General features: G+C 49.8%; 1 protein-coding gene across 1 annotated transcript in view; it reads left to right on the forward strand.

The window, feature by feature from the left end:
* Positions 1-19638, forward strand: part of RNF43 (ring finger protein 43) — a gene marked incomplete at its 5' end in the record, with an annotated part of 58352 nt that overhangs the window by 30224 nt on the left and 8490 nt on the right. The window contains one exon of the mRNA XM_079726316.1: positions 13501-13623. Coding sequence (XP_079582442.1) covers positions 13501-13623 — 123 coding nt within the window. The remainder of the gene's footprint in view (positions 1-13500; positions 13624-19638) is intronic.

A 19638-nucleotide genomic window follows, 5' to 3' on the forward strand; every position in this document is an offset into this window, starting at 1 on the left:
GTGGAGACTAGTTAGAAGCCTATTGTACTTGTTCAGACTCCAGAGACATAGAGAAGGTTGGTTTCCAAATAGGAGTTTAAGTGATTGGATATGGGGAGGAGGAATCATAATGACTCTGAGATGCTCAGGCTAGATCTCTAGGAAAATGATGTCCCCATTAACAAAAATGGGTAAGGTAAGAGGGCTTATTGGTTTAGGGTAGAGTAGAGGGCGAAGATGGTCTGTAGGTTTGCAGTATTTGAGTTTGAGGTACCATAAGATGACAAAGAAATAATGTCCAATAGGCCTTTTGAAGTGCAGGAGAATTTGACTTTGGAGACAAATTTGGGAATTATCATCGAAGATACTGGGGTGATAAGAATACCAGAGAGAAATAATAGAAATCAGAGAATATGTCTCTATATTTAAATGAGAGGAAGAAGAGAAGAAAAAGAAAGAGGCAACAGACGAGGGACAGTCAGAGAAGTAGCATTGTGTCATGAACCGCAGGTGAGGAGGATGTCAAGAATGGGTATTCAGCAAACCAGAAGGAGTTAGGAATATTTGTCTTCCTTCAGCCTCAGTCCCTTTTCTTAGCAAACAACTGGCACCATTAAGTTCAGGTATGTCCTTTTTTTTTTTTCCTCCCTGCTTTTAACTCTGTAATGGAGGAAATCAGGAAATCAAGAGAACTGTCTATTAAAAATGTGTTTGCTGGTCACATTTTTAATTTAAGCTAGTGAAAGCTCTCAATCTTTGTGCTAGCAAAATAAAGTAAAACATTTCAAGTCTTGCGCTAAATCATTGGAGGTTTAGTTCCCAAGGAGGCTCTTGTAATTTTGGTGCTTCTGTTCTTTGACTCTGTGATTCTTCCTGTGATCCATCCAGTCTCCTTTCATTATATTTAGTACATGAAATCCACACCCAGAATTCAGGATTCCTGGTTGCAAGCCCAATATGCATTGCGTTGTTTCTTCAACCTAATTTGTGATATGGGTGGTACTAATAAAGGAGAATAAAATAGCTAATGAAGGCTTATAAAGCACTTTGCTAATATAAACTGCAACATCAAAGCTGAATAATAGTCTTAATTTAGGGTGAAGGGTTCCACTAGCAGAGTAAAAATAAAAAGGACAAAGGGTAGTGTTGCCTTGTACCTTGATAACAGCGTACAAATCAAAAGTGCTGCTACCGATGCTCATTGCCCTGTGAACTCTCAACCCAGGAATTTGGCTCCTCTCCCTAACTCTCTAAGTACTTCCCTCACCCACTAAGTCTGATGATGGCACCTCCCTGAATCTCCTGACAAACGCAAACAGGAACTTCTGTTCAGCAGGACTAACTTGGTAACTGAGAAGATTCCTCTTCCAGTTATCAGCACTTTGATTATCTTTTGGTATCTCTTACCATCTGTGCTTAGCAAGAAAAAGAAAGGGGTTTGGGCAATTAGGAAGTAACAAAGAACTCATAGTTCACAAAGAATAAGTCAAGGGATGTTTGGAATATTTGAGCATACAGTCATATTTGGTGTGAGGTAGCCTCCCTACATTCTGCTCAGGGCAGGGTAGGCTGGCGAGCTGATCAGGCTGCCGGGAACCTGAAACAAAAGCAAGGGGATGATGTCAAATGGCCCCTCAACTGAAGTCTTTAAATTCTGGGCTTCAGACACATCAACTTTTTTTTTTTTTTTTTTTTTTTTTTGTGGTACGCGGGCCTCTCACTGCTGTGGCCTCTCCCGTTGCGGAGCACAGGCTCCGGACGCGCATGCTCAGCGGCCATGGCTCACGGGCCCAGCCGCCCCGCGGCATGTGGGATCTTCCCGGACCGGGGCACGAACCCGTGTCCCCTGAATCGGCAGGCGGACTCTCAACCACTGTGCCACCAGGGAAGCCCCACATCAACTTCTTAGGGTATAAAGAATGGAGAAAAGAAATATAATTCATCGCTCATTCCACTAAAGGTAAGTTAAAAGAACGCACTCAGAAAAAGCATGGAATACTGTTGGGAGTAAATCAACTCTGATCACTGGTCCAAGTCCTCATAACATCTTGGTAGGGACTGAAGTTCACCTGAGACACTCAGCCAACACTATGGCCTAAAGCCAGTGTGGAGCAAGACTTTCTTTGAGTCAATTCTATAGGGATGATAAATAAATAAAATTGTTTTAATAGTATTTAAATGGCTCCTGCCCTGAAGGAGCTCCCCATCAGATCTAGGAGATAGACGAAGGACCCACATTGACAAGAGAGCACTTCCAAAGCGACACAGCAAGAGTAAGTTAGTCTACCTGTTCGTTCCATGTTCTCCTAGTATGTATGTGCTGTGCTCTGTGAATTTGCATTCCCCATGTCTTGTTTCTCAGATGGTCTTAGGACTGTTTTACATGAGAGGGTGTATGCGTGACTATAGATCTACTGTTAGATTCTAGTCTCTTGAGAGCAGGAGCTATTCCCCCCCCTTTTTTTTTTGGCAGGGAAATGTGTTAAGGATTACGCTCGACTTTGCACATTGATACCGAGGAAAGACAATAAATAAGAGTATCTGGGGATGGGTTATTAAGTAGGAAGTTCCTCCTAAAATAAGTGAGTTTTGTTCAGGGTTGTGGAGAAGATTTAGGCATCATGTAAAAGGAAGGGAAGGAAGAGACCTCTCCCTTGCTAAGAGGTCAAAATACTATAAAGCTGACTTTAAAACTTATAGGGAATATACAGGTTTCTGAAGAGAAAGCAGAAATCTGAAAATATTCATATCCTGATCAAATAACAAGGCAACCACCAAACTTATTTATCTCAGATCTGTTTATTAAAACAGATAATTCAACATGCATATTTTTCTTAACATCTACCATGTACTAAGGGATGAATAATACCTAGTCCCTGACTTGAAGGAGCTCAGGATCTACTTTACAGGAAGGAGGAAAGGACTAGTGTTTTGTTGAACATCTGTTAAGAACCAGGCGTTCTCCTGAAGGAAATGAGTAAGAGAGTGGGTCACAGTGGAACACTGCAACAACTAACTGTAAAAGGTAAGTGTCATTTAAGTCTTTTGAATATATCACTTTAGGAGACTATATGGGGGAAAGCGTTTAATTTGGGGGACTGAAGCCTGGTGAGAGGATTAGCGAAGGACCCAGTTTGGGCTGGGCTGGGAGGTCAAGGGCAAAAAGGGGTGGGGAGCTCTAGGACTTAGATCTTGGAGTCTCTGGCTCACAGGGGAAGGGGAGGTGCCACTTTTCTCTCTGTAGAGCCAAGGAGATAGGGGAAAGGTTCATAGGAAGAGAAAGTAAAAGGAATATAGCAGTGAACCAAACTAGCTTCCCATCTTATACACTTCCTGTAAAAGATTTCTTAAGAGCAAAGACAGTGTTTTTCTGGTCTCATTCTCTTTAATGCCTAGAACTCTGCCATGGGAGGCCGCTTCGATGTCTTACTTTTTAGTTCCTAGGAGCTCAAGAGTTGCTGCTATTAGGAATTACTAAAGTATTCAGAGGATGGAAATAGCAATGGCACAAATGCCAAGATATCCGGGCACCATCCATAGAGACCCAGCGAAATGCTGAGCCCAAAATGGTAGTACCTCCTAGGTTCTCACAACACTAACTCTTACTTTTTCTTTTATCCCCTGCCTAGAAGGCTGCACCATGGGTGGGAATAAAAATCTACTCTCCTGTTGCATCCAGGCAGCTGCCAGCAGTCTGTTTGCCTTGTTCTTTGCTGGCAAATCATTAAACAGCCCCCCCAAAGCAGGCCTCTTCCCCAGGGCCACCCCATGGACAGGGGTTCAGACCTGTGGTCAAAGGGCTGTCAGCAGTCAGGCTGGAGCCCTTGGGCTGTCTCCAGCACAAGCCTCCCCTGACAGTTGCCTCTTCTGAACAGAAGCCTCCTTGGCCTGATCTCAAACCCCAGTGGCTTTTGAGGAGACACTCTGGGCATCTGTGTTGGCTGCGGCTTGAATCATTTTGTCCTCCTCCTCCTGATGTAATTTCTAAGCGCAGCTATCCCTGTATTTCCTCCGTTGTTCCTGTATTGAAGCACAGGCCCATGCTCCATATTTTTTTCCACTTTGCAATGTAAATGGAATAGTATGTTACTGCCCAGGAGCTGGGGATTGTGATCAGCCAAGCAAACTCTACAGCTTCACCCCATCCCCACTCCCAATGTGACAGTTACAACCTGGGCATTGATTTGGTTGCACTGGCCCATTTGGATACAGTATCTGCCCTCCAAGGGCTTCTAAGCCAGTCGTGGAAGACAGCAGTATGGAGCAGAATTTGCAGGGCAACTTGAAATCCCTACAACCTCTGAGCAGGAGACTAGGCCAGAAAGACCTGGAATGTGTGTGTGAAACAACCAGGTTAATGTAGCCATTTCACACTCTTGCACTGAAATCACCAAACTTAGCAATGCTTGAGTAGCTCTGCTGATAGTCCTGATACACCTCTGGCATATTTAAATGAATAATCTGATTTCCTCAAGTTTCATTTCTTTGGTCTTTTTCACAAGGACTGTCTGGCTTTAGTCTTTGGCCTTTGCAGCATTAAAATCTGAACCTAAATAATTACTTAAAAACAAACAGTCCCTGCTTCCAGCAGGTTTCTAAATTCCTACCATCTCTGGCATGAGTTTGGCTAGAACAAGAATAACAAAATAAGAAAGCAAACTGTGTCAAGGCTGTTTGCAAACAGCACATTGGGTTAAATGTGAGAGTTCAGTGAACTCTCTCACTGTGGTAAGAGTGGAGGCCATGCCTGGGAAGGGCCCTGTCCAGAGCCTCCTTAGACCCTTGCCCTGGACGTGTGAGGGGCAGGTATTAGCCCTCTCGATGCTGCCACCTGTGTGAAGACCTCAGCCTTTCTGCAGGGGCCTCTTTGAACGAGACCCGGCTAAATGAGAGGCCTCAGAAGTGGTGCCTCCAGTAGGACGGGGGTCAGGGCGGGTGTCAGAATCTCCCACAACAGTGGTCACTAACGGAGTGCAGAACTCAGCTGACATTTCAGGACCTCTTGGTAGGATTCCTAGCAGTTTGAGGCAAGGTAAATGCCTCACCTGGCGGAGGGAAAGAGTCCAAACCACATGACTGGCGTGTCTTCTAAGGTCTTGATGTTTGTGGGCCTCGGAGCCTTGGCATTCTGTTCCACAGCCTTCCTTCCAAAGTGTGCTGACGTAACTAAAATGGTATTTGATGGGCTCCTCCCTCTCCTTTGCTCCTAACTTCATGAGTAGCTTCTTGGTGCCCCTGTAGCTAGAGGTCATTCTGGACTGAGTCAGGGCAAAACCTGTTTCTATATGGGAAGCTGGTGGACAAAAGGTAGTTGGGTAGTTGTCATTTTTCTCCTTCTCTCTCTCTGGTTACTGCCAAATAAGGTTTCTTCTCTGATATCACTTTATTTCAAAAACAGCTCAGATGGTTAGCTTTCTCTTCTTTCTCCACCCTTTCTTCTTCCTGCTTGTGGCTCTGCTTATGACCCTGTGACCCACCCTTACACAGACGCCAGGCAGAGTGTGCGGTCAGGAAAGCCCCACCACGGCCCTATCATAGGGTAAAGAGGCCCCGGTTCCATCATGGAGCCTGGACACGATCTGAGACAAGCAGAGGTGAATTTTTAACTTGAAGAATGGAGGCTCTAATGTGGGGGGCAGACAGTGAGGGCGATGGCAGTCTAGTTGAATGTCCATTATCTGGGTCTGAGCTTCTGTGACCTCTAATTTTAGGACACACCTTTCTTGTCCTAGACAAACAGGGACTATTCACTGGGAAAGCACCTCTGAGCAGTGTCTGGGTCTGGCTGCCTTGCTGTGGCTAGAAGAGATGAGCTAAGCCCTAGGGGAGAGGAAGGAAGCTGAGGATGCTGGGCAGAGAGAGCCTAGGCCCAGAGGGAGAAGGAGCAGACAGACTTGGCTCCTGTCTTGTTGCTAAGGCTGATTCAAGTTTGAAAATTCTAGAAACGTAGGCCCTCCTGAAGCCTTCTGTTCAGGCATTGTAGTACTCGGCTGATGTTTGCTGTACCACACAGAATACTTCCCGACACGTAGACCTGGAGGTGGCGTGGTGGAGTGGTCAGGGAGCTGGGATTGAATTTAGAACTCAGCTTCCTTTGAGTGCCTCCGTATGTAACCATGGGCCGTCTGTAAGGTGAGGCTCGCAGTCCTCATCTGTGTAAAGCAAGCTTTAAAGGTCCCTTACAGGTCTGGACCAAGCTCAGCTGTTAGCAATTCACATCTCTGTTATAAACTGTATGACAGTTGAATGCAAGTTGAGTCTTATTCATTCTTTCACCAAATACTAAGGGCCTACAACATGCAAAGCCCCCTGACTGGACCCTTGGTGGGCTCAGCTCCTCCACTTGGACGGTTGCCCTGCCTCCTGTTGGAAGCTGGCGGGTCCTTTCAGCTCTTCTGTTAACAGCCCTCTTGCTCACCAGTGCCCCTGCCCCCAGGAAGCTTTTCCGGATCAAGTTAGAAATCCTGGAGGCCTCTGTCATCCATCCTCTCTCTTGCTAATCCCTTTCCATCAGGGTTATGCTTCTCTCATCCCACCAACATTATTTTCTTTTGTACCTTAAAAAAATTACACAGTTAAGCAGGAATACATTTTCCTTGTAAAAGCATTTTAACACAATCGATAAAGGGAAACTTCTCTTGACAATCCCCCAGCCTCCCAACTTAATTGATTAAGAAACACAGCCATCCCAAAGAGGTAGAGATGCAGGCTAAGGTATGGATGGGAATGAGGTCTAGAAGCTTCCAAATCCTAAACAATTCCAAAGCCTAAACAATTGCCATTAGGATCTAACCTGTAGATGTGAGTATCGACCTCTTTAACTAAAGGGCAAGATGACCAAACTGGACCTCGGAGACTGTTCTGGTACTGGGAGCCAGAAGCAGCGACTCCAGGCCTGTCTGCTTTTCCCAACCCCCCAGCTACAGGAGCTTGACCTTATGAAGCTGGTGTGTCCTGCTGCCTGAGATAAAAAGTCAGGTAGTTCCAAGTTCAGGTAATGGAGGTTGCACAGGAGAGGCGGATTATAAAATCTGAAAAGAGGAAATGGGCAGAAGGTGCCTTTGATGCCTGGCCAATGTTCCTGATTACAAAAGCAAAATTGTAGCAGGCAGTAAAGTTACCTGTCCAAGGCCTGGGTGAAGGTCTGTAAGTGGAATCAGAGAAGTGAGAAATTACTGCGGCAGAGCTGGGCTGGGAAACAGGAGACAGTAAAGAATTGCTTGCAAATGCACACACCCCAAGAGGAGGAGATGCCATGGATAAAATAAGACCAGCGTTAAGTTCGGGGCTCAGTTGAGCCCTGGAATGCCCTTTGTGAGGAGGTAATGAGATCACATGGCCTCCCTCATGGGAAGGAGGCAGGCTGAGAACTGGAAGAGCTTGTTCAGTGGGGTTTGGAGGGCTGAGCCCAGGAGGGAAGTGACCGTGGATAATGAGCTGTCCCAGACCGTGCCTTGTGGAACACTGGCATTCAGAGGCGCTGTGACGACTGCCAAGGGAGAAGTAGTCAGAAAGGGCTTCGTCCCTTCCAGGAATAAGGAGGGATTTTACCATTGCAGATGCAATAATAAAAAACAACTACCATTTTAATGAGTATCTACTGAGTGTCGGGCTCTGGGCTAGGCGCTTATGGCCATTTATATCCAGTCTTCATGATAATCAGGAGGCATTTTTTTATCCCATTCTGAAGATGAGGCGTATGAGGCTCAGAAAAGCTAAGTAACCACCTGCCCCAGGTCACACAGGTAAATGATGGAGTCAGAAAGTGTACGTAAGGTCTGTTTGGGGAGGGAAGGGAAAAATCCGAACAGACAAGTTTCAGGAGGAGGACAGGGACCTAGAGAACAGACACGAGAGCGTGAAATACAGCACACGCCGTAAAGACCTGCGTCTTTACACAGGTGTGTAAAACGTGTGTGCAAAGCAGAGTTCTCAGCCAGAGTGGCCTGGACACTATGAGCAAGTCCTCTTAACCTGCTTCTCATAGCAGCATCGGGAACGGGGTGTCGCATCTCCTGGCCTTTTAGGAATCTGCAAATAACCAATCCTTAAGCTCACCAACTTTCCCGGAACGCTCCCCAGCCACACCCACCCCGCATCCTGCAAGCCCATTTCTCTTGACCCTCTCCTAGGGTCACTGAGAGGACGGGTGGCCGATGTAGAAATCATGTTTGCATCTTTGTTATTAGGGCACCTTGCATCCCAAGGAGGCAGATGCACTTAGATCTGTTTTCTTCTCAGGAGCCCTCTTTCAAGCTGAAAATTCCCTGGAGGAGGGGGCAAAGATAACCCCTGTGTTGCACCCCAGGGAGACTAACACTGCCTTGCTAGGTAATGAACAGCACCCCGGTTCAATGGCCTTTTCTTGGCTTTTGCTTTTAATCTGAGAATACGTACTTGAGAAACTCTCATTGGAAAAGAAACCATACAGAAGTGTAGTGAGCATGAGTTTCATGCCACAAATATGACTATACAAGAAATACCATGGTACTTTATTATTTTTTTTAATTGAATTAAACCTGACTTCAAGGTCCTATCCCACTAGGTCAATGGAAATTTGTTTTCATGGGAACTCCCCTCATAGAGCAGCCAAACTGAAATAGCTAAGGGACATCTCTGATACTTGTTCACACTGGTCTCCACAAATATGCCCATTGTCCGAGCACAATCCAGGTAGGCACAGCATCTTTGCTAGGGTCCAGCCTCCTGGGGCCCATCCCTTTTGGGGCATGGGCTGTAGCTTCCGACAACTTGGCACATCTCCAGGCTCCTCCCCCACCCTCAAGATTCCAGGGACTCTGACCACCTGTGCCGCTCCCCACCCCCGCCCCCAAGCCACCTCTCCTTTCTGCCTTCAGGACACTCACATTTCCTCAATGAGTTCAGTCTTTCATGGAAGTCAGGAAGATAGGTCTTTAGCAACATTTGCTTTTGGCCAATGCCCCCGAGGCAAGGAAATAGAAGGCGAGCCTCTCTTCTTGGAACGGGAGGAGGGAAAAGACAGGAACAATGTATAAATAGCTGTCATTCTTTTTTAGTCTTCCACAACAGCACAAAATGAAACTCAAGTTAATATCTCCACATATTAGCCTATGATCAAAGTACTCAAAGCAAAACACCAAAGTCTCTTCACCATTTCCTCTGTAATTCCTCTCCCAAAGCCACGGTTGTCAGGATTTGGTGTGCACTGTGCTGTCTTTGTAGGTATTTGGTTGTAGACATTCAATATTTAATTTTAAAACCTATGTAGCAGGCACTGGAGGGGCAGTGGAGGTCTGTCAAGGCTGGGGGAGAGAGGGAGGGATGTACACAGACAACTGAAACACGCTGGGGTGAGTATAGGACTGGGGAAGTACAGTGTACTAAGGGTGGCCCAGATGAGGGCCTCCAACCCACCCTGACAGAGCAGCAAGCACCAAAGTGTTTGGGGACATGAAACAAGGTCTTTCTGGGGCGTGGGTTGCTGGGGGAAGAGGTATTGACAGGGGCGGTAAGCCGTGAGGTGGGCGATGAAGGCACTGGAGCAGGCAGGGTCTTTTAAGCTGTGTTTAAAAGTGCAGACTTCACTCTAAGAGCTATGAGGAACCTTTTCAGTGCTTAGAGAGGAAGAGTGACACGCCCAAATTAGCATCTTTGACCACTCTGGCTTCAGTATAGGGAACTGGGGGCAGGGGGAGGCTGGGGAGTGAGTTGACCCTAGTTAAGCGGTTATTTCACTAAATTTGGATAGCAATGACGGTGACCTGTGTCAGAGTAGCCGTGGTGGGAATGGCAGAAAGAGGACAAATAAGAGAAATGTTTAGGAGATAGAATTGTTAGAATTTGGTGATTGGTTGTTGGTGGTGGTGGTAGGGCGTGAAGGAGATCAGAGGAGAGGAAGAAGATAACATCTGACTTGGGTCATAGGTGGATGGTGGTTCCAGTCCCTCAAACAGGGAACACTGGAGGAACAGTTTTGAGCGATAAAATGATTAGTTCAATTTTGAACATGCTGAGTTTGAGATGTCTCATGTAAGGTTCTTCAGGCAGAAACATCCAGGCCCCTCCTGGGGTCTGGAACTCAAGAGAGGTCTGGGCTGCACATATGTAATTAACCACCTCTACATGGAAACCAAAGCCATGGGATTGGCTGGGGTCACCCGGGGGACCACGGAAAGTGAAAAGAGAAGAGGGCCTAAGACATTCCTGGAAGTTACCACCAGTATTTCGGGGACTTTTGTTTGGGCCTGTATGCTTTAGGAATGTATAATTAGGAAGGCAAATTTTCTCGGTTATGAATTGGGGGAAGGTATCATGTTTTCAAAGTCAAATGGAGATTGTTCTTAATTTTTATTTTATCCTACATCTTTCCATTTCCTCTGATCTGCTCTCAGCTCTGTAATCCTGGGCATGTTACTTAACTGTTCAGTGCCTCAGTTTCCTCTTTTTTTTTTTTTTTGCGGTACGCGGGCCTCTCACTGCCGTGGCCTCTCCCGTTGTGGAGCGCAGGCTCCGGACGCGCAGGCTCAGCGGCCATGGCTCACGGGCCCAGCCGCTCCGCGGCATGTGGGATCTTCCCGGACCGGGGCACGAACCCGTGTCCCCTGCATCGGCAGGCGGACTCGCAACCACTGCGCCACCAGGGAAGCCCTCCTCTTTTTTAAAATGGAGACAATTATAGGGTTGTTACGAGGATAAAAAGAGGTAATACACAAAAGCGCTTAGAACACTCACTGGCCCACCATATTTACCCTATAAATGTACACTCGCATCGTCATCATCAGCATTAGCATGGACAGTGGTGGGTTTGCCATGTGTTTCATTTGGAGTTGCATAACTCCAGAGGGTGGAGTCAGAGCTGGGTTCTAATCCTGTGTGACCTTACTTTCTCTGAGCCTCAAGCTTCTTCCTCTTCTTTAAGTGGGGATGAGCACACCTACCTCATAATGAGATAACATCTACAGGCTCTGGCATGCCAAAGGCATTTACTAATGGTTCATTTCCTCCTCTTCCTCTTCCATAGTAGTTAGTTCAGGACCACGGAAGTCTGTTTTTGCCCCTCTATCTCAGCATCCTACCACGTGGCACTACAGTACAGCACACGTTGGTTCCCCCGCGAAGGCCTGGGGGCAGCGTGGTGGTTAAGTATTTGAAAATCCTTCTCTAAAGACTACTCTTCTCCCAAGTGACTTTCCCCTGTCTCCGTTGACCCTCTGGTCAGTGAGAGGCACCTTGGAGTTATCTTGAGAAAGCTGGACCGTGGGTAGGGTGTGGGAGCGAGCAAAGCAGTGGACTTCTGTGGCTGCTCCTGAAGGGAGGTCTCCCATCTTCTGTTCTGCTGGAGCAGCTGACCCGTGACTTCTCACCACACCGGCCCGTCCTCTGCAGTCACCAGGGAGATCCTTCTCAAGCACAGATCCGTGGTCCCTGCTCTTGCCGACCTTTCATGCCGGACCTACCTGCCCCTCCCAACCCTCAGCACAGGCCGCTTCCTCTGCCACGAACGTACCCTCCCCCCTGGTTGTGGGTCCACTGGGTGAGCACTTACCTATTTAGTCCCCAAGGAAGCACAGAGGTCACTCTGCCCTCCTGCACGGGACTGTGGGTCCCCCTCCTCAGGCCCTCCCCGAGGCCCTTGAATGAACCTGCATCGTAACATCACAATGCACAGTGTTTGCACGCTTGTCTTCTGAGCTTCTTTAAAGGCAAGGAGCCCGTCGTATTCATTGTTGACTCCTTGTTGCATTGAACAGTGCCTGGCGCCAAGAGGGCCGTCAGTGTTGGTAGAATGAAGAAATGGATGGGCAGACGGACAGACTCAAGGAGCTTGTTGAGGTGGGGGCTACAGCTTCACTAGAGCCCCCACCCTCACGCCCCAGCCCATTTCTGGGGGTTAGGGGGATATAGAACCTTTCTCCCACACTGAACCTCGATCACCACCAGACTAATAGTCCTTAATTTCTGGGAGCAAGAATGGACACCCCTTCCATCTCATCACCCCCTGCCCAAAGTGAGGTAGTGCATATGTATTGAGAACCTACTATGTTCAAGGGACTGCAGTGATACAGTGAGAGGAAATAGGCTGAAAGTGCTTTCAAAAAGTGACTGTGCTTTTATTTATTTTATTTTATTTTTTTGGCTGCTTTGGGTCTTCATTGCTGTGCGCGGGCTTTCTCTAGTTGCAGAGAGCGGGGGCTACTCTTCGTTGTGGTGTGCGGGCTTCTCGTTGCGGTGCGTGGGCTTCTCATTGAGGTGGCTTCTTTTGTCGCAGAGCACGGGCTCTAGGTGCGGGCTTCAGTAGTTGTGGCACATGGGCTTTGTTGCTCCACGGCATGTGGGATCTTCCCGGACCAGGGCTCGAACCCGTGTCCCCTGCATTGGCAGGCGGATTCTTAACCACTGCGCCACCAGGGAAGCCCTGACTGTGCTTTTAAGTCCATCACTGACATTATCATGTTCATAAACATCTTCATAAATTCAAAATTCTCTCTGGTTCCTCTGATGGTTCTTTCTGGAAGTCCTTTAGTCTAACAGCAGTAGCCAGGGAATCGTGGGCAGCTCCCTAGTAGGAAGTTCCCTTTCTTGCCAGAATACACTGGGTTTCCACCATGTGGGAACCCCTGGCCCATAGGATTATCCTTTGTCACAGTACTCTAGGAAAATTAGATTCAAGGGGGTATTAGGATCACCCTGAAGGAGAAGGGTGTGTATAGAAAGGCAGTCTCATCCCTTTGATGAGGGGCCCTTTGGTCTCTGTTAGCATGTCTAAGGCCCACTTCCCCTTAGTCGTTGCTCAGCACCAGCCGGGCTAGAGGCTCAGGGTTTCGGACTGGACCTGCCATACCCTCAGAGCAGGTGGGCTGAGCAGGCCGCATCATTCCTGAGGACAGGACCAACTCCTAGGAATTGTGCTATTCAAGGCTTAACTCTTAGCCAAGCCTCATCCCAAAATAGTTCTTCTCCCTATCAGCACCCTGCTTAATCCCAGGATAAGCAAAGGGGGATGCTGAGAGGAGCGAGGTGGCACCAAGTGAGAAGACCCAAGCCACAGGAGAGATGGGAATCTCCGTGGCCACAGCTGCCGAGGAGACAGGAGGCTCCAGCAGCGCCCAGCATTGCCCTGGGGGAGCAAGGAGGGAAGGCAGGATTCTGAAGGCACTGATACAGGCTCGCAGCCTGGGATTTGGGGAGCAGAATTAGGAGGTGAGAGAGGCTGGGGCCAGGAGAAGAGCCCTTTGCAGCTGACCAGTTTGGAAAAGCAGGGCTTGAGGATTGTTGGAACGGCTTTGCAGCAGGCTCTTCATTTACACACCCCTTGCTCCTATCTGCCCCCACCTCCATGTGTCCTTGGCCCTGGCACCCCTGAAATGACAGCTGGTGGCTCCTAGCTCACCATGAGGCCATCTGATAAGAAGGCCCCCTCTTTCGTGACACCAGGAGACCCGCCAGGTACCTGTGAGACCAGTGGGGACGTGCTTGGCTCTCCCAGCTGTGCCTTCTGCTCCCTAGAGCCCCCTAACCTGTCTCTCTCTCTCTCTGCAGTCCCACCCCCTGTACCTGTGCAACGCCAGTGACGACGACAATCTGGAGCCTGGATTCATCAGCATTGTCAAGCTGGAGAGCCCCCAGCGGGCCCCCCGCCCCTGCCTGTCACTGGCCAGCAAGGTAGATTCGCACTTGACCCCCGCACACCCTGAACCTCTGCGCGCCCAGCTCTGGACTGTGAGAGGTCCTGTGCTCTTTGTCTGCTTGTTTCCTGAGAGTGATGTGTTCAATTCAGGTTTTTATAACCCATGACTGGTCTGAGAGACGTGGAAATTCAGGCCACTGTCCCCTCCCCACCAACCATGTGCCAGCAGAACGTTTTGGCTGTCATCTAGAGCACATGCCCCATCCTAGCTCTTTCCCCATCACCTGGAAATTCCTACACCCCTTCCCCTGCCTAGCATCAGAGCAAAGAGGGAGTCAGCTGGAGGGCTTTTCCATCTTTCAGAAATGTTCACTGAGCACTGTGCAAGAAGAGTGGAAACAGAAGCCATTCAAACACTCTTCCTCCGAGATTGCAAACCGGCAGCCCCACACTTCCTCGGGGCACCTTTGGCTGGAGCTGGCAGCAGCTGCCACCTTGCCACTGTCATGGGCTTTCTGGTTTGCCATGCTCCCCACTGGCCTGCTACCTCATCGGGCCTGTACACATTTGCATTCGTGACCCCTGCTTTAACATTAGTTACTATTTTCTTTGTGCTTATCATGTGCCAGGTGGGACATGGGAGAGATACTTCTTATATATTAATTCTCATTTACTTTTCACAACAGTCAGGAAAACTAGACACTGTTATTCTCTATTTGACATATAAGACACATGAGGATCAGAAACCTTAAGTAACTTGCCAGGCTGACAGAGACAGGAAGGAGCACAGCTGAGATGTGAACCGAGCCTCGTCCACGTCTCAAACCTGAGCGTTTAACCTCTGTGCTCTGTTACCTCCCATCCTGGCTGGAAAAACTGAACATACGTGAAAAGAGTCTCGTGGTGACCCAAGCCAGAGCGTAGTTAGATTGTGGGTGGCGCGGTCAGGCAGACTTCGGGGAGGGGGTCCTGCTCCCAGGGGTGGTGAGAGAGGAGGGTGACGGTCCCGCCCTACGCGCCTGCTCCTTGAACTCTGGCCCAGGGGATTCGTGATCCTCCCGAGGGCTGTTTCCTGGGCCACGAGTCTCAAGGAAACAGCCTGGGTTCTTACGTGATCCCCCAGGGGGCAGGGACTCGGGCAGGACTCGGAATGTGGTGCCCACAGATAGGGGAAGATATTCTCCCAGCCTGGTGCTGATGCAGAAGGGGCCTTGGGGAGGTGGGAGATGGCGTCCAGGACACACCTGAGGAGCTGGAGGGTGTGGTGTCTCTGCAGGACTGTAAGTGTCCTACTGGCAGCAGCATTTTGTTAGGCTGAGGCTACCCTACCTCTGACTATTTCATTTCCATTGCTTGACAAAATATGGGCAAATGTCCTTCATTTATTCATTTGGTAGATGAGTGCCCAGTGTTAGGTGGGTGAGTATGAGTTACAGAGAGGGGAGGGAGACAGACAGATGGAGGAGGACGAGGTCTGAGAGCTCTGCTGTGCCTCTGAAGCAGCGTGTGATTTCACATGCGCGTGGGCACTCGGCAACCCGCCGGGATGTGTCCACCTAGGAGGTTTTCTTCTCGCCCCTAGAGGACCACTCTCCTGTAGGAGAAATGAGCCATGTGAACAGACACTGGGTGACAAGGAACATGTGGTCAGTGCTCTTTGAGGTACTTAATTAACCTTGTTGGGCCTTTGTTTCCACTACCATAAAATGGGACTTTTATTTCCTACCCCAGTGATCATCGTGAGGATGGAAATAGTGTGCGTCAAGTGCCAAATAGTCCCTGAGCTAAATGAAACACAAAATCAAAAACCCGTTAGGAGTTCGGAAGAAGCACCTCGGCTGCTGCCCTGTGACCTTTTTTCTTTCTGAGGTCACTGCCTGAGCTTCCCGTGCCCACCCCCCGCCCCCCCGCCATCACTCTGCGGAACTGCTCTGGCCCCAGGCTCTCCCGCGGGTCAGGTCCAAGGCATCCCTCGGCTCTCTCATCCTTTGACCTGACCAAGTAGCTCCTACCTGGGATCCCCTGGCCCAAAGGAGGTCTGTGAAGGTAGTAATGTGGATCTTTGGGCTACTTCCAATATTTTAGACTTCCCACAGGCTTAACTAAACTCTTCATTTTTTTTGCTTTTGGTTGAATTCTATCAGTTCAATGTGTTAATACAAGTTATCTCATAGGAAAAGGAACTGTGCATAATAAATGCAGGTAGTTTGGTAAAACATATTTAAATACAGGGCTTGTGGGAGGCATAGGGGAAAGGTGGGTCTTTGGTGAGGAAATTCGAAAACCACTGACCTCAGTCAGCTCTGCTCTGGCAAATCAATTAGTGTCAGTGGTGCTGTCCCCATCCCCGGAACTGGGGCTCTTGAGCCAGACAGCCCCAGGTCTGGAGCCTGGCTTCTCCCCTCAGTGTGACCTGGACATTTTAGCTCAGCTCTCTGAGCCTCTGTTTCCCCATCTGTAAAAGGGGAACAATAACAGGGCTCATACCTTATAGTAGTTATGAGGAGTTGAGGAGACAGTACAGATGCCAAGTGCACAGCAGTCACTCCGTAAATGACTGCAGCGGTCACTGCTGTCCTTGTCATTGGCATCATCATCCTATGCTTCCATAGTTAACAAGGTTGGCCTTTTTCTGTCATGGTTCCCTCTTTTGATCTCTGACCCTCACTGTAGTTCTTCTGGACTCTCATTCTTGTCAGCATACCTACCACCTTCCTCCCCCTACCCAGTCACCCAGATTGGTTTCTGTTTCTTTATTAGCAACTCCACAGCCATCCTTGTGATTCCCCTTAGCACCTCATGCCTGGGCTGGAGCAGTGGCCTTTTATCTGGTGGAAGGAGCTGGCTCTGGAGGCAAAAAAGTTGGGTACAAGGCCTGCCTTTCTTACCACAGAGAACACTCCCTGCTGACCAGGTACTTGGAAGGCTGAAGTCCTGGGTGGGAATTCTGCCTCCACTGCTTATCAGCTGTGTGACCCTGGGCAAGTTGTTCAGCCTCTCTGAGCCTCTGTTTTTTCCTCAATTCAAAAGTGGAGCTGATGCCTGTCTTATGGAGTTGTTGTGAGGAGTAAGTGAAATCATGTACGCAAAGCACATGGCGGTAGCTGATAGGATAATAACTAATACTTAAGAGTGGCTTAATGACAGATACAAAAAAACAAATAAATACTTAAGGAATACTTACTATGTGCCAGGCGCATATTATAAGGCTTTACATGGAGTAACTTATATAGTCCTCAGAACAACCCTGTGAAGTAGGTCCTGTTATTATCCCTAGTTTACGGAAAGGAAAACTGTGGCACAGAGCCGTTCAGTGACTTGCCCAAAGTCTCACAGCTAATGGCTGATGGCAGATTTAGCTCTCAGACCTAAACAGTCGGGGCAGAGTGGGTCTCAGTAACAGTTATATCCCCTCTGCTTCCTCCTCCCCTTGCTTTCGAGCCTAGGTGAATCCTACCTCTTGTATTGAATCTTTCCTAACTGGCTCAGCCCAGCTGGGCTACTAGGAGCAGAAATCCTTCCCTCCTGGAATGCTGCCAGGGTCTCTGGCCATGCTTTTCACACCAGGTTTCATGGAGGTGCCTTGGCAGGGGCTGGGGTTGGGGGGACGCCAAGGGTCCTTCTTACCCCTAATCCCACCCTCAACCTCAGCTCACTTTTATCTGTTTTGTATTGAAGATTTGTGTCAGTCTGTGTGTGTGTGTGTGTGTATTGTGGGGGGCACAACGGAGGGAAGGGCTCTCTGCAGTGAAAAAAGGGTTTGGAAACGACTGGTCTGTTTCATTCATTTGTACTCTAGAATGTTGTCATCAGCATTATAATCGTACGTATATGCTTTGTCTCCACAGCTAGATTATGAGTTTTTCTGGAGGGCTTGGCCTTCCCTGGCTTGCTGCCCTGAGCACAGTGGGTGCTCAGTCAGTCTTTGATGAGGAGGAGATACACAGTGACTGTCACTGTGTCTGGAGGGGAAAATCTAAGGTGCAAGGAAGTACAGAGTGTGGAAGTGCAGAAGTCCTGGAACGTATTGGCTTCCACTGCTAAAGGCCGTGGGCAGCCTGCTCGCTGCTCTTAGAGGGCTGGCTGAATCTCTGCAGCTCCCAAAGAGGTCTCTGGGTTGTCTTTCTAAAGCCCATTCTTCCTGTCTGGAGGGCCTGCCCGTCCTCTCTGTCTTCCAGGTTCTGGTCTGGAAGAAGTGCTTCTCTCTCTCACTCCCTCCCTCCCTCTTGCTTGGGTACAGGTGGACTGCAGGGCGGCATGGGTGGCCCCTGAGTGGGCTGCCATCTGGCCCCAAATCTTGCTTTTTGAGTCCTAGAACTCTGGACACAGGCACCCACTGTCTGAAAGGCCTGTTTGTTTCCCCTGTTGGCCAACCCTCTCTCTTTGATCACTTTTACAACTTTGCAATTATGGGCTGTAATCGGCTGGGGTGTTTGAACGTCAGGGTCATTACTTTCCACCGTTCCTACCCCAACCCTTCAAGAAGAGAGGGCTAGGGAAGTGAGAACATCTCCAGAGAAGGAAGTCTCTGCCCTTGCCTCCTGCTCTTCCAGGCTGGGCTGGGTTCAAGGTCTCATTCTGGGGATGGGAAACATGAGGCCCTAGTAGCACTGAGCATCCAGGAGTCTCAGTTCTGTGACTACTGGGGTGACCTCCCCACCCCTTGGTTAAGTCATGGACGGTGAGATTAGCAGAACGCGTCCTTCTCCTTTTCCCCTAGGGCTGCTCCCATGCCCTGGTTTGGGGGGCTCTGAAGACTGGACAACTTCTTTTTGCCTGGGGTCGCCTCGGTCGGGGAGACTTCCTGGGAATAAGCCGGCTGGAGGAGGATGAGGGCTGTGACCTCTCCATTTCTTCAGCGGTTCCATTCTCAAGTCCTGTGAATTTCCAGTCAATTAGCCTGGCGAGCCTGGGCCTGGGCTGGGCCTGGGTGCTGGTAGAGGGCCTGGCCCAGCTCCTCAGGGGAGGAGGAAGGGAAGAGGGAAGGTACCCTCCTGGCCGAAAAGGCCCCACTTGAGTGTCTCCACCACCCTCCCGGGGCTCTCCTGCCTGCAGGCTGCCTGTTCTGAGGGGCCCTCTGGCCCCTGCGGCCGCCTGGGGTGTAGGGATCAGGGCGCAGGAGCCGAGGCGCTCCCCTGGCCTGCCTGGCAGGAGACCTGCCCCAACAGGCTCTCGCAGGGAAGGGAAGAGCAGAGATCAAAGCGCTCGGGGAGTATAAGCCCCAGCACCGGCTCCTCTTCCTGACGGCGCTACTTGCAGAAGGGTTAACTCCTTCAGCGCGCCTGCAGGAAGGCCCGAAAGGATCCGAGGCCCCAGGGGCCTGAGGGCCCAGCCTGATGCCTTCGCAAGGTGAGCCTTTGCTCTAGGGAGGAGCGCTGGAGAGCATCGGCGACAGTGAGGCCGGAGCAGGGTCTGTCCGTCGGTCCTTTGCCCTCATGCCTCCACCGCCCCCTCAGCTCTCATCTCCCTGGTCTTACCCCACACCCAGAGCCCCTAGATTCCTGCTTTTTGTTCTCTTTCTGGCTCTGCTTTGCCTGGTTGGCTAGATCCTCTCAGAGCCTTGGCGAGCACGCATGTGCACGTGCATGTGGCACGTGCGCACACTTGCGTCCTTGTGGGAACAGCCCCTCGGGTCCCTCCCAACCCGAGTCTCTCCTGCCACCCTCAGGGAGGGGGTGAAGGGTTAAGCACCAGACAGGGACTCCAGTACGTCCTTGAACTGGAGCCAGAGAAAGAGTTGCAGACTAGAGTGTGGCCGGGAGAGAGAGCTGTGAGATGGGCTGAGCCTGGGGCTGTCATAGATGCCTCGGGTGAGAGCAGTGTCCCAGGCTCCTGGAACTTGGCCTGAGGTGGGGGACGGGCTGCTCTGCAGGCTCCTCTTGTCAGGCAGGGCTGGACCCTGGAAAGCCCAGTTCTGTTCTGAAGGAGCTGTCCACCTCTCTGTACTGGGGACTGGTCACTGCCCCCCCCAGGCCCTGGGGGGTGCTGGTCGCTCCCTGCCCTCGGTTCTCACGCTTCTTAGTGAAGGTGGACTGGAGGCACCCTGACGG

Source organism: Hyperoodon ampullatus (genome assembly GCF_949752795.1).
Source record: "Hyperoodon ampullatus genome assembly, chromosome: 19".
NCBI lineage: Eukaryota > Metazoa > Chordata > Mammalia > Artiodactyla > Ziphiidae > Hyperoodon > Hyperoodon ampullatus.